The sequence below is a fragment of the Buceros rhinoceros genome, unplaced genomic scaffold (genome assembly GCF_000710305.1).
Source record: "Buceros rhinoceros silvestris isolate BGI_N320 unplaced genomic scaffold, ASM71030v1 scaffold2861, whole genome shotgun sequence".
Classification (NCBI taxonomy): Eukaryota; Metazoa; Chordata; class Aves; order Bucerotiformes; family Bucerotidae; genus Buceros; species Buceros rhinoceros.
Genome location: NW_010392365.1, coordinates 127152 through 141687, shown reverse-complemented (window position 1 = coordinate 141687; position 14536 = coordinate 127152). Strand labels below are relative to the sequence as shown.

Sequence of the window (14536 nt, the reverse complement as noted above, 5' to 3'; positions counted from 1 at the left end):
CGGAAGGAGAACGTTTAAATTCACTTTAAGTACGTGCTTAGGTCTGTGCAGGAATAGAGCTTTAAAGGTTGATGTAAAGGTATTATACGTAACGTGCCAGACAGGGCTGGCAACTGGTCAGTGAGCAGCGCTCCAGAAAGTCCCTGATCCCAGACCGGCAGAGAACACCACAGCCAAACCGCCCGGATTGCTGTCCTAAACGTGCACCAGCGACGTGCTTTCTACAGTCAGACTGAAACACAGAAGGGCAACCTTGACAGTATCATGGCACCCCCCAAAGTCACACTAAACACAGACCTCAGTGGCTTTTACGGACCGTAAAACTCTAGATCCCAGCGCAGAAAACCTCCTGCTTCCTTCTAACTGCTTCTACGTTCTGCACTCAGGGAAGGGCTGGCAGCAGCTGATGTTTTACATGGTGCAACAGGGTAACTTTCTGAATGTTTCCTCATATAGCTTCTGATAAAAATAGGTATTAAAGTTTTCTTTCAAATGGAAATAGAAAAACATTTGCAATATGCATCATGCTCCTATTTAATTTCAGAATTTCAATTAATACACTTTTCTATAATTTTTATTATTCTGCCTAGTCTCAGGGCACAGCCACATTAATGAGATCATGAATATAACATCATCCCATCCAATAATGTTTTAAGTATTTTAGCAGCTAAGGGTAATTATTAACAATCTTTTCTTCTTTAAAGTTCCCTTTCTGCTTATTAAGAAATCAGGCTTACCTAAGACTAGTTGTTTTTAATATCACAGAAGAACACTTCCAGCCTAATTTAAACATAACGGAAGGCACAGCTTCTTTAACTGGGAAACTGAATATTTATTTCATCTTCTCTATGCCTTCTGAAGGAAGATTATTTTTCCCATCAGGACTAAACAGTTGCTTCCCACACTATTTTAAAAAACAATGTGACGATACAGCGATTTCAGTATCAACAGTATTTCAGCGATAGTATAAGGACACATCAGTTCAAGTGATATGCATTTTTACTTGTTATGTTTTGAAATAGGGTAAAAAATATTAAATAATACTATTGGATGTCATAAAATACGTAAGAAATTACATTTCAGTTGGATTGAGGTCTCTAACATTTTTGTTTCACCGAAATACTTTCATGAATATAAACCATTTTGACTTTTTCTTTTTTTTCAATCTACCTCTACTTCAAAGCCATAAATATTTGAGAGCAACTCTCCGACCAGCCGGAAATGCTGTACCATGCCTTTCTCTAGTCCCTTAGCAGTAGTAAAAACAAAAATGCAAAATAAAAGATGATCCTTTTCTGGGTGGGATTGTGCTGTGTTAAGGAGAAAAAATATTCCCTCCAGCAGCTGTATGTCATTAAAAATTAAATTAAAAAAAAAGTTTATTTTGTGATGTGTGTTTTTACCCTAGAGCAGATAGAATACATCAAAGGAGAGAAAATCCTCTTGATCCCTCAAGTGTCTGAGAAAAACATAACATTTTAACAAGAGGCCCAAAATTAGTGAACATTTAAATAGTTTCTTCTAACTTTTAATGGCCCTTGGAGTATTACCAGCCAAAAAATTCCATCATGATTTTCCACAGACTTGTTCTTGAACTTCATTAGATACTTAATCGCTCTATCGTTTGACCTCGTCACATCTTTAAAACATTAACTGTATTAGTTGCAGAAGGCATCCGGTAGTAGTAAATATATTTGGAATTGTCCGAGTGCATATGCTATAAAACATCAATAATTTTTGCTTATTTTCTTCAGCTCTTTATGGATTTCATTTTCCCTGGCAAAGGTTTCATCTTTGAAAATCCTGAATGAGTCAAGTGAGCACTCCCATGGGGCTTAACAAAACACAGATTGTTGTGTGTTTCTGAAACAAATAAGCTATCAGGCTGTACAAGGCACGTCCTCTATGAGCTGTGACAGTATTTTACATGCACCCGGGAAGTGAGGAGACTTCAGCTAACCTTGTGCTGATATAATACTGACCTATGGGGCTAATAATTACTTTGTCTAAACCAATGCTCTCCAAATGTTTTCAATCATGAACGTCTATCGGCAAAATCTTTTTGAGCACACACTCTCGAAATGTATGGTTTATAAATTCTACATACGTACTCCTGTATCACGTACATTTTAAATCAGATGTTAGAAAAGGATGAGACATTAAATAAACACACTAGATAAAAAATACTCTTCTATTTAATAACGGTAAAAAGTATTTTCTTCCTGCATTCGAGTGGGTTGTCCTTGACGTGTTTGTAGCATACTGGTCTGGACAGCAGCTGGAGGGGTGAGTATCAGCAGTACGACTCCAGCTGCCCCACCTCGTGCAGCATGGCAGGGCTTAAGAGATACCTCAGTTCTCCTGAACGACCCATGCTTCCAGCACTCTTCATATACACTGACGGACCCAACTGACCCCGTCTTAAAATTCACAGGAACTTTTGCTCTAAAGTCATTTAGGCGTTTTAAAAAGAAAATTACATACAGCTCAAAAGCTTTTGTAATCAGTTACATATGGAGTCCTATCAATAAAAGGATAGATTCAGAAATTATTTCCTACCTAAATGTGAATTATTGAGTAGACTACCAGCTGAAAAATGTAACTGATCAGCTGGATCTCGTCCTGAACTTTAGCTCCTCCAAGAACTGCGGAGTCCTCTCTGTAGATGTTCTAGGGCCTTAGCAAAACAGTCCAGTTCTTCATCAGCAAGCCAAACACAGCCTGTACCTCCCCCCCATCTTATCATGGCCAGAAATGATGTCACTCCTTAGCAGAAATTCTCTGATTTCATCAGCTGCCTTTTAAGGGTGAGCTTCAAAGTCAACAGAGTAAGACTTCAAGTGATTTCAAGATGTGTGAGCTATAGATATGAAAAAGGCTTTATAAGGAAAACTGCAAACAAATGCCTCTTTATAGAGCATTCCATCTGCAGACAGGATGGTGAGAGAACACGCTCTGTGTGGTGCAGTTTTCATAGGACAAAAAACAGGCTCTAAAAATCCAGCCAGAAAGCTAAAGGAAGCCAGTGCAAACATACAGAATTGCCTCGAAATACACATCTCTGTTCTTTTAATGCTAAAGAGGGCAGCTCCTGGTTACGTGATCTGGTAACTGCTGTTGGAACATGAAAAGATTTTTATCCTGGAATACGCTTGAAAAATAATTGTGGGAGAACAGATGCACCTGAGTGACTTGATTTACTCTAAATGAGTGTGTTCTCCTTTTCTTCATAAACAGATAAAGGCTAAGACCACAAGATTGATGCCCCCTCTGGTTTATATGAAGAACAAGCTATTTCTCCACAATATTTTCTTTCTGACCAGCACACACACATTTTCCCTTCCCAGCTAGTCCGATTCCCTCATTCCAGTCCCATTAAATGTCAAAAGGTGAACATGAGATTGCCCACACCCTCTTGCCAGACACCTTAGTGGTTTCCTGTTATCCCTGGCAACCTGTTTCCTCTTATTTTCCATCTGATGGCTCACGTAGAACACAAACACAAGGGACATGGTGACTGAGAGAACTCCTTTGCATTATTTATCGACATGCAATTAAAGGTAACAACACAGATCCATTTGTAACAGTAAAATTTTGTGACGCAGATGATGCGCCAAGCATACGGCAGGAACTTTGGCATTAACGCACGCATGCGCACGAGGGCAGCCTGCACGCACCTTTTACCAGAGTGTGTTTGTCCGTGGGAGAGGAGCGAGCAAGCACGCGAAGCTTTGGCCAGATCTTGTCGATCCGCTCTTGCTCGATCTGGAGGGGGGAAACACAGAAAACCCCAAAGCAGTGAAACTGTTAAGTCTGTGATGAGCAAAAGGCAAAATGTACTTGTGTCCGTGTGTCAGATGATTGACTTCACTACTCAGATCTGCAGCTTTCCTCCAAAAGCACAGAAAAACTACAACCACCACCAGTGCTGCAAATGAAGGCAAGGTCGGAATTCTGCCATAGTGTCTAATCAGCCTCTAATTAGCATCTTTACGGACAAGTCCTCTCAGAACCATGATTCTAGATACAGGACAGTGGAGTTTCTCAAAGGTGATCAAGCATCCTTACACGTAAAAGTGTGTTGTTCCATTCTACATTTAAATCCAAGTTCTTCACTGCATTTTGGCACCAATAATGGCAGAATTTTCTCTGTATCGAGAGCAACAAGGATAGACCTGTTGCATACGCTGACATTCCCAGGATTCCATCAATCCATGCAAAGAGTAAGTGACTGTCCATTCATTAATGATGGACTCAAAGACACAGCACAGAGCTCCCTTTTCAAAGCTGACTTCATCAGCCTGTGCGTTAGCTTCACCTTTTATGAGGAGTTAAACTTCTTCTGAAGAGTAATCGGTATGCAAATCCTCAGAGTGAGCGGCTGTGGCAGTACCTTAGGTAAAGTTGTATAAATTAAAGAGATGGGGGGAGCTGGCTCATGATACGGATTGCATTTTTGTGAGACAGCCCTGCGAACTGCTGTCGAGTTCCTTCTCTTTGCTAACACACCTGTTTAACATGTTTCGTTTTGATTTCTCGTAGACTAGTGCTATGGTTCTAAAAACTGCCGAATCGGGCCCGCACAAAATGGATAGTAGCTCTGCATCGAGGGAAGTAAAGGCTGCAATGTCACTGGTGTTTTGAGCTACAAACAGCTAGTGGTAGAAAGCAGCAGCTATCTCTCCAAGCCGTCTTTAACGCCATGAGGTATGCACCAGCGCAGGAGAACATTTCAGCGTTCTCTTTAAATAACATATTCACCATATGTATGGATTTAGCACAGGAGTTACCTCGCCCTTCTCATTTCGGATCCTTCTGTTAAACTCCTTCCCTTCAAGGCAGAGAAAGTCTTCTCCTGGGTGAATGATCCCACACTTGATGGCAATGGCACGTGCTGTGTTGATGTTGTCTCCAGTAACCATGCGGACTGTAATTCCAGCTCGCTGGCACTTTCTTATGGCTTCGGGGACCTGTAAAAGCAATGTAACAGAAAAGAAAATTCCCAGATAAGAGATAAAATTTAAGTCAGGTGTTTCCAATCAGATTACTGGGAGGCTAAGAAATTCGTGAAGCAAAAAGAAATCATACATGTTGTGGCACATTACAGCTACCTGCCTATCACAGGACGGAGGCCACACCACAGGAAAGGCAAATCTTGCGTCAAGCAGCACACAAACCATTTTTAGACCAGTTGCCTAAAGCTTCTCCTGACTTTAATAAACAGGAGTGCTCTGCAGCTTGTCCTGACCTTTAGCATCAAGGCAGGGCACGCTGAACCCAACATACTCAACAAAGCTGTAAACATGCGTATTTTGCGCAGAAAATCATCCAACTTCTGATCCAAACTTTCCTTTCAATAAGATAATCTAAAAAGTTATTGTAATTTAGAGTTATCACACTAATTCATGCAGATTAACAGAAGGACTTCCCAAATATACGGGTTTAAAATTTCATTAACAATTTACATATTTCGAAACCGCAAAAGTGAAGCATGACTTGTACTTATGCTCCTTTCTGCATGAGACTAACTTTTTCTGCTGCACAGCTCATACATCAGCGAGAGAGAATTCAGTGTGTAACAGGGTCCATGAGATCAATGTAGAAGCTATCTACTGACCTGGCATCATATACAACTGATTAAAAAAAAAATCAAATTGCAAGTAAAATATGCAAGAGTTAGGAAACTGAGTCCCCATTCCTGAAGGTGTTTAAAAGCTGTGTGGATGTGGTGCTGACGGACATGCTTTAGGGACCCTGGCAGTGAAGGGGGAACGGTTGGACACGATGATCTTAAAGGTCTCTCCCAACCAGACGATTCTGTGGGGTTCTGTGATTCCTAGTAATTAAATAAAACTCTCTGAATACAGCTATTTGGGTATATGAAGTCAGTGCCTATAGAAAGGCTATAAAGCTATAGCTCAATTTCAGATGAGGAAAAAATTCTGTTCCCTTAAACTATGTAATAATTAATGATAATTTATTAATGTCTATTAAATATCACTCTAACCAATTACTGTAGTCTCATTACATTTTCACAGTATCATGACAGCATTATTTTGCAAGAAAAAAAAACAATATTATTTGACATAGAGGAATCAGAAGTGTGTTTAACGCTTCAAGAACAGCCTAGACAGATCCCTTCGGTGCACCACCACTTCTCTGGGGCAGCAAGAAGGTGCTTGAAGAGGACAAGTGACAGTCTGAGAGGAAAAAGATTCCCCAAAGAGAACGTGACTGATTTAGATAAGCACCTCAGTACTGGGCAGTGATCCTTTGATAGATGTAAGTGCATCATAGCACTCAGTGCCAGTTCGAGCAGATCCATTAGTACCAAAAATATTTAGAAAAGGAGCCACCATCTACATTACACTGTTAATTTTGTGCATTTCTAGATATTTTCATTTCCTCTATAGCCACAAGCATGTGACACTGCTGAGAGCTGGACACGGGCTGCATGTCAGACTATCCATACTGTAGATGATGATTATTCTAATCACACTATGTTTCTGCATCTTATTAACGGCACTTGTGAAGCTTCTACTTTCCAAACTGCCTCACTAAACTAACACCTATTTTAGGATCAGACTAGTGCTTTTCCCATGAAGAAAATCACTCCACCCTCAGACTGCATCCACAGAATGTGTCGTTTACCAAATGACCCTGTCAATACACATTACAGAACCAAGAAAAAAATCCAGGGACGGAGGTTTAGCTCCCCATTTCCTCATCTCCACTAACTGAGAACATTCCTCCAACAAGTTGCATCCTGGAAACATTATTTGGACCTGAAGCCTTTTCACATTATTAAATAGACTTCTATAGGGGACGTATAATCAGATTAAATCTATAACTTAGCAAACGACTCCTGATTTACCCTGTTTCCACTTCAGAATTCTGACTCTATCCCATTTGCCAATTTGGAATGCTCTTAGTATCCTCTTTAACTGTGGTGACCCTTGTGCATAGGTTGGGACAGATTTAGATGACTATCAGTAAAACCGGCACAGCGTACGAACCACAAAGGAGGAAAATAAATTACATTGCAAACAGAAAAAAAAAGGCCTATTGACAGAAAGTGCCAGTGCTATTAAACAAGGTCATGGGAGGACAACCTAGTTTCAAATACATCTCACACATAACTAGAGAAATAAGTCTATTTTCCTCTTCTCTCATGTTTTGGACAGCTGGTGGGTGGTATCTGATTTAATACTGTGTACAGTAATTACAGTTAAAATATTGTTCATATTTTTTTCATTGCTGTAAGGAAGAGTGTTGGCAGACTGAGTGGGCAGTGGAAGCAGATATTTTCCATCAGTTTTGCAAAGTGCACATTTTTAAATTTTCTGGTTTATTTTCTCTCTGCAAAGAAAACCTTCTAATGCATGCCTGCACTAATTATCCAATGCAGGAATAGCTAGCAGAATCAGGTGACAAATAAATAGGTGACATTTGGAAGAGATTTATGTTCATCTCCCACAAATAACAGATTGTAGGCGTACGTTGGCAAATCAGTGTGAGGCAGCACAGACTCATTAAAATCAATCCAGAAAGACTGTCGAAATCTACAGAGAAATCTCTACGGGAACAAGACATCGTTCTATTTATTCTCCTCTTGTATATTTATCAAACAAACAAAACCACACACACACACAAAAAGATAAATATCAAGCAGCTAGTTCCATGTTTAATAAGAACAGCTGCTGGTCATGAACAAGGATCTCAATTAACCTAGGAAATACGCAGGGAGCCCAGTGGTTACGCTCCAGCTAAAACTGACTGGTTATTGAATATTATTGTTGAATATCCAGGTAGTTTTTTTAATTTTCCAAGGGACATGCAAGAAAGCTCCCAGCAACATCATCAGAAGATGCACTCGTATCTCTGAAACCATGCTGCCACTGTAGGCATGCACATCTGGAAATGCCCCAAGGATGCACATGAGCAATGAGCCACAGCAGCTCTGGGGAAATGAGGAGGCTACCGCTTTGCAAGGGTTAATGCCAACAGTCATCCCAGGGAAAAGGGAAAAAGTGAGCCTTCCCCAGCAGAAACAGGAATGTAATTAAAAGGACACTAAAGGCTGCCAGGACAGTGACACTGGGTTGTTTCATCGGAATTATCTCATCTATCATTGCTGTCAGAATAAATTCTGATATCCATGAATACTGAGAATATTAGTAATATAGCAGTTGGAGGAATATTTCTAATTAAGTTATTTTTTCCCCCAACAGAAAGCACTTTGAAAACTCATCGTCCAGTGGTGACTATCTATTAAAGTGCACTTAATTCTGGCAGAAGAGTAAGGTCCTTTATAACAACTCAACATTTTACTACTTGCATCTACAATGGTGATTTCACCATCTTGGTATGCGTATATTACAATATTCCCACTAAGTCAGATATTCCACACACAAAGAGTTTTTCTGAAACTTATGGTTTTGTTCTGGCTTGGGGTTTTTGCATTCATTTCTTTCTCCTAAGGTGCTGCTCCTGCTTTTTGCCAATATATGGAGTAGTGATAATTTAAACATTGTTTTAAATGTTCTCATGATCTTATTACCTGTTTAAAAGAGTCAAAAGGGACAAAGAGAAAAAAAACCCCAATCAACAAAGTCCCCAAAACCAACTGTCAAACATTTGGTAAAATTCTGAACAGATAAACATTTTACTGTGTGCCCTGCAATGAAGTAAGAAGCATTTTTACACATTCTGGTGTTAAACTACACGAAATTCGGTACATTATTCAAATAATTATCTAGCAAATAGTATGTTTTCCTGCCTTCATCTTCTTTGATCCGTTATGTAGAAGCCAGTCTTGACCTCGTTATTTTTAGCAGCACTCTTTGATTTTACCTCAAGCTCCTAAGAATTTTCTCCCTGTGAGATGAGAGCACCCTCTTCTAAAACACTCATACCAGTGACATGAAAGGATCATTTGCAGCTATTTTCAATAAATAATGGCAAATCCCAGTGCCTCCCCTTCCCTCAGTCTGTCATACCACACGTAACCTGACCTGAAGCTATTTTCCAGCAACATGTATCATGAACCAGTTTTGGAGGGAGAAAGGGTGGATTCGCAGTTCTAGTGGTCACTGACAGTTAAAAACTTTCTGATTTTTTATTTGACTGAGAGTAGTAAGAGGTCATTGCAGACAGAAGACTACCAGAACATTTTGAAACGATTTTCAAGACTTGCAACGTCAGCTGCGGGGGCAGATGGGTTAGCAGCAAGAGACCTTCTGATGTCAGATAAAGTGGATGCTGTTTGTCTGATGACTGCACTGATATAAGGAGTTTATCACACAGTTTTCACCTAAGCAAAATTTAATTTCTATTAAAACCTTCTTGAAACGAAAAAAAAAAAGACTCCAGGGCAGTCCCTCATCACTCAAGCACAGTTCTGCGTTGGTACCTGTAGCTGTAACTCTACTGTGCTAGTCTCCAAAGTCCCAGCAGTCACAAGTATGTACAAGCCTACTTTATGAATTACTTCAGGAAACAAGGCAGATTAATTTACACTTCTGATGTTTTAGTAAAAAAAAATTCCTAACATGTCTAGTAGCATTGCCACCAATTCTCAGAGGATCAATTACTAAGATTTAGATGTGACTAAAAAACATCCTGCAAAACTGTACAAGAGATGGAAGAATAAAAAAGACAAAGACTGGTACCAAGCTGCTTGCACTTTTTGCACCATCAGAATTCACTCGTTTTGGATATGAGACATTTCAGTTATCTGTCAATGACCTTCCTGCAAAGCAAACTGCAGGCGTTAACCACCCACTGAAATAACAACAGAATCCAAGAGTGGATTTCTTGGAGTACAACTGGAAAGCATTAACCGCTCCCCCACCTGCAGGAGGGTCTGGGGCAGGTGCTCTCACACCAAACCAGGCAGCTTCAGCCATGCCTACGCAGCCGCGGTGGCCACACACTCAGGGCTGAGTTTGGCGAGAAAAGCACCAAAGATACTAGAAGTGGCTCCACTTTAGGCTCAGCACTTTCAACTCGGGGATTTCACTTCTGCCCCTGTTTCTAAACTGTCAAATGGAATTAATTCTCTGCTGTCAAGGTTAATTATCAAGCACCTTATACATAGGTCAGAAACAAATCTTAATCAAACCAGAAACGTGCTTCCAGCATGCACACCCAGTACTGCTTTTCTCCAGTTAGCCGAGCCGACATTTTAGCCATGTTTCTACAAGCCATGTAAGTCTAGTGTCTATGAAATCTGCAGCCTCTCCAGGGCAAAGCTTCTCCTTGCCCAAATAAAACATTAAAACCAGTTTTCCTGAATATCTTAAGACACTTAGTAAAATGGCACCAGGTACAGTAAAACACACAACTCCCAGGCTGTGTGCAATTTCTGCGGAGGGCGAGCACGTTGCAGTTATAATCGTGACAATTACAATCACTGCACATCTGTACTTTGCATTGCACATCACCGCATTACTTGAAAGAAAATTCTTTAATACCTGGGAACACACTAAAAGTCCTGCTGATCAGTCCTACTGTGTACCACTCCTCGAGAGAAGGTTAAATGACCCCCGTTCTGTAGTTGATAAAGCCCTGTTTTGCTTTGTATTAATATTTGTTGATTAACAGTTGGATTTTATCAGGTTAATTATTTGACTTTTTATCAACTGAAGCCTATTTCTAAAGCTCACTTCCATCATCGTTGACAGAGCTAATTAAAAAAAGTTAAAAGCTGCAACAAATCCGTAGTTGAGTCCGCGTTCAGTTCTCTCAGAAATGTTTTATAACACAAGAATTCAATATACCTCTGGCCTTACTGGGTCTTCAATGCCAACCACGCAAATGCAAGTCAGGTCAGATAATATGTCATTTTCGTTGTCCCAGTCAGGCTCTGGGCTGCTGTTAAAGTCTCGGAAAGCAACACAGATAGTTCTCAGTCCATCGCAGGCCATAGGTTCAATCACTTTCTTCACCATTTCATCTCGGTCACGTGGTCTGAAGATACGAGGTTCACCGGCTGCATTAAGGATCCTGGAACATCTTTTGTATTTAAGACAATAAAATTAAAAATAAGTTAATTTTGGTTTTGCATGACTGTTGCAAAACATTTCCTTTTATTGGCTTATTTCAGTCACACTTCCCTCTTTCAGGGACAAGCTTTAAATTTCTAGCTTATGTTTCTAGAAGATTCACTACTGAAATATCAGAGGGAATTTGTTTGTAACTTATCACAGTGACCAAGAGCCCTTCATCCATTATTTCCTCAATACCCGTGTAACTAATGAGCTGACAACTTCCAATGAAATTGAAAAATCCTTATTTTCCACATGGGTTGAATGCAAAGAACCCATGCGTAAGCAGCTGAATGCAGACCCAACTTTTTGGCTAGCCAGTGATAAGGAAAATAAGCCAAACAGTTTTGCAAAAGCGAGCACTTACAAAAAATTAGAAGATAACCATATTTACACTACTAAAGTGTGTCATATTTCTACCGTGAGCCGCAAATTTCAAATACGGAAATTCCCACATGTCAGAAGGTTTTGCATTTTGGAAAAACACAGCAATGAATCTATGGAACTCACTTCTTGAGGACAATTTCGGAAGCTCCTTTGCTGTACATTCGGAAGCTACCATCGGGCATTTTGATGACAGTACTCATTGACTTCCTCACAGAGTTGAACGTGTAAACTTTATAGAGTTTCTCCTCTGGGATGAGGTTCCGAACAGGCTCATAATCCTGCTTCAAATCCAGGACAAATCCCAGGAGACCACACTCCGTCTTATTGCCTACCTGGCGAGGCAGGCCACCCTCTTTTTCTGGAGGCTGAAGAGAAGACAAAAATTAGATATAAATTTCTCTAACGGGAAGCAGCACTCCATGCCTTCTGAACAATTGATAACAAAGTTACAGCGGACAGTTCAAGGTCTGAAATTCTAATGGTGCAGTCATGCGCCTTCCAATTTTTAAAACCTAGCAAAAAATCCATAGAGCTGTAACAGTTATCCTGACAATGAAGAAACATCTCTAGACAAACAGCTGCATTTGGTCCCTTGCCTGCCTTTCCTTCGAAAGGAACGGGCAATTCAACTGGCAATTCAACCGGCAGTTGAATAGCTTGTGATGGTTAGGCAATCCATCATGAGAAGTGAAGTAACTTTCTTCAGGCACAAACACAATTAATCCTCATCTGTCTCCTATGCGGAGGATTTTCCTTTTCTCCCCTGATTAAAAGGATGTTGCTTTGCTGGCTTTCAAGGTTATACAGGTGCATTAAAGAAAGATCTGTCCTTTTCTTTCTACTAGGCATTTTTAACATAAAAATTAATGTGCACTAATCACAACAGCAAAACTTAGAGAAAAAGGTACTTCCAACAATCTATAAAATAATAGTTCTACATTTTAAAGTACCTGTATCTAGAATTACTATACTTTAGTCTGCAGCTTCAGACAATAAACACTTTAATAAAAAAAATGCAGTAGGCTAAACATCTTGCAACTCCTGCCAATTCTTAGTCCTTCTAGCAACAAAGAAGGCTTTATCTTAAATATTTAAGATATAAAATATCTTAAAATATAAACAAACATTTCATTTATGAACTGTCTTGAAGGTGTAATACAGCCCAAACAGAAACCTCCTGTGTTGCCAAAACTCCAGACTGAAGTGCAGTGACCGACATGTGAACAGTTGATAACTTTTATTGTCTTCCACTCAGCAGAATTAGAAGAGTATTGCTTAAGTTCAGGCTAAACTATACTTATGGGAACCAAAAGACACACAACTGTAATTTGCACTGAAAACCTGTTTGATTTGACTCAAGATGTGGCTGTAAGTCATCATTTTCAATGTGACACAAATTTCTGCCTCACAGTTTGCAGAATTAGGACTGCAGGACTATATTCAGAATCTATGTCAAATTTCTCTATGGACCCTAAAATCCAGCTTACTTTGGAAATGGAATTCCAAGTAGATGGAAATCCCTACCCTGCCCCTCAGTGGGATGAGGGGGAATGCAGGGAATGATTAAAGTTGCAGATAACTACTCCTGCTCAGGTTTTAATCAGATTTGAATCTCCTACTCAGATTTGAATTCTTGCAACAAGTACAGCCACAAAAAAGGAAAGGAGTCCTTTAAGTAAGTATTAGTATGTATCCCAGATAACCACCAACTGCAGCTGGTTTAAAAAAGGAAGGTCAGATAGATAATAGTAGACTGGACTAGAACTGAAGTATGCAAATAAACACAGATTCTTCCGTAACAATCACCTCCTATCACCAGGAAAATATATACCTGGGGACAGATAGTTTAATACCATTTCTTTGTCAAATGGATGCATCTATGGTGAGAAATACATAATAATCTAAAAATCTCTGTCTCAGATAGATTTACCCTTCCAAAAAAATTTGTAACGTCATTCTTCTATATGAACCATCATTTTTACCGAGTTATATGGGTCACATTTGTGTTGCTATGACATTTTAGCACCACTCCAGGGTCAATGTAAAACACTGACACACAGCAAAAATGTTAACCTATTATTTTTAGTATACGCTCTAACAACTTGCCCTGCTGTAAGCCCATTATACTGTGATCTAACTTCCCTATGGATTCTCAAATTCACTTAAGAATCCCTAATTTAAAACCCGAGTGCTTGTAGTGATGTGTTTCTTCAAGGATCGTTACATTCAGCGGTTATGAAAATCTCCGAAGTTGAAAAAAAACCTTTTAAAATGCAGTTCTGTTTAAATACAAAAGGTTCATTTTTACAACATTATGGGCACACAGATCCTAAACCAAAGGTTTCTTGAAGCAACAGGTGATCAGCTTCACTCTCTGGGTAGTGATGCTAGGGAAGGCTGATTTCTCTGTGCATCCCATAGCAAACTCTTCCCATTTTAGATCTAAATCCTCATTTATGCTTAGGTTCTCCCTGCCACTGAAGTTGGTGAATCTTGACATTGATTTACTGTGAACGTGACCAAGCCACTACAAACACACGCTGGAAATCAGACAGACAGACATTTCTTCTCATCAAAGGCGCACAATCCTAGGCAATAGTTAATTTATACGTATGATTTCATCATGCCTTGATGTGAATGGATATTGAGAAAATAAAAATCTACCCCCATTTACCAATGCATAAAAATAAATATTAGAGTCCTAAAATTATTTTTATTTCAACAAAAAATAGCTCACACTCTCCTCCTCTTACTGTGGTCTAAAAAGAGATTTCTTTTAGTGAATGCCTTTAGAGTGCTAATACGTAAGCAAGGGAAAAAAACCACCAGTGAGAAGAAAATGAACAGACATTTCAGAAAGGTTTCAAACTCTACCAAGTGGCCACCTCCCTCTCGAGCAGCTGCTGTCTCCATACTCTTTGTACATTACATTATAATAAAGCATATGGTGGTGAGAGCTGGCAAGGAGCACTTCCCCTCTGTACTCTTTCAGCTCAAAATCTATATGCCAGAACGAGTCTCCTTGCAGATTGTTCTTGACAATCCTTTGCAGAAGCTGCTGGCTTTTAGAACGCCCTGCTGTGCTGTATCTAAATGTAGTT

General features: G+C 39.6%; 1 protein-coding gene across 6 annotated transcripts in view; it reads right to left on the bottom strand.

Moving 5' to 3' along the window:
• LOC104500726 (plasma membrane calcium-transporting ATPase 2) overlaps window positions 1-14536 on the bottom strand; it is a 173169-nt gene that overhangs the window by 39018 nt on the left and 119615 nt on the right. For all 6 annotated transcript variants that reach the window (XM_010144422.1, XM_010144424.1, XM_010144423.1 and 3 more), the window contains 4 exons: window positions 11559-11800; window positions 10782-11016; window positions 4791-4970; window positions 3678-3765 (listed from right to left, as the gene is read on the bottom strand). In XM_010144422.1, the coding sequence (XP_010142724.1) occupies window positions 3678-3765; window positions 4791-4970; window positions 10782-11016; window positions 11559-11800 (745 nt within the window). The remainder of the gene's footprint in view (window positions 1-3677; window positions 3766-4790; window positions 4971-10781; window positions 11017-11558; window positions 11801-14536) is intronic.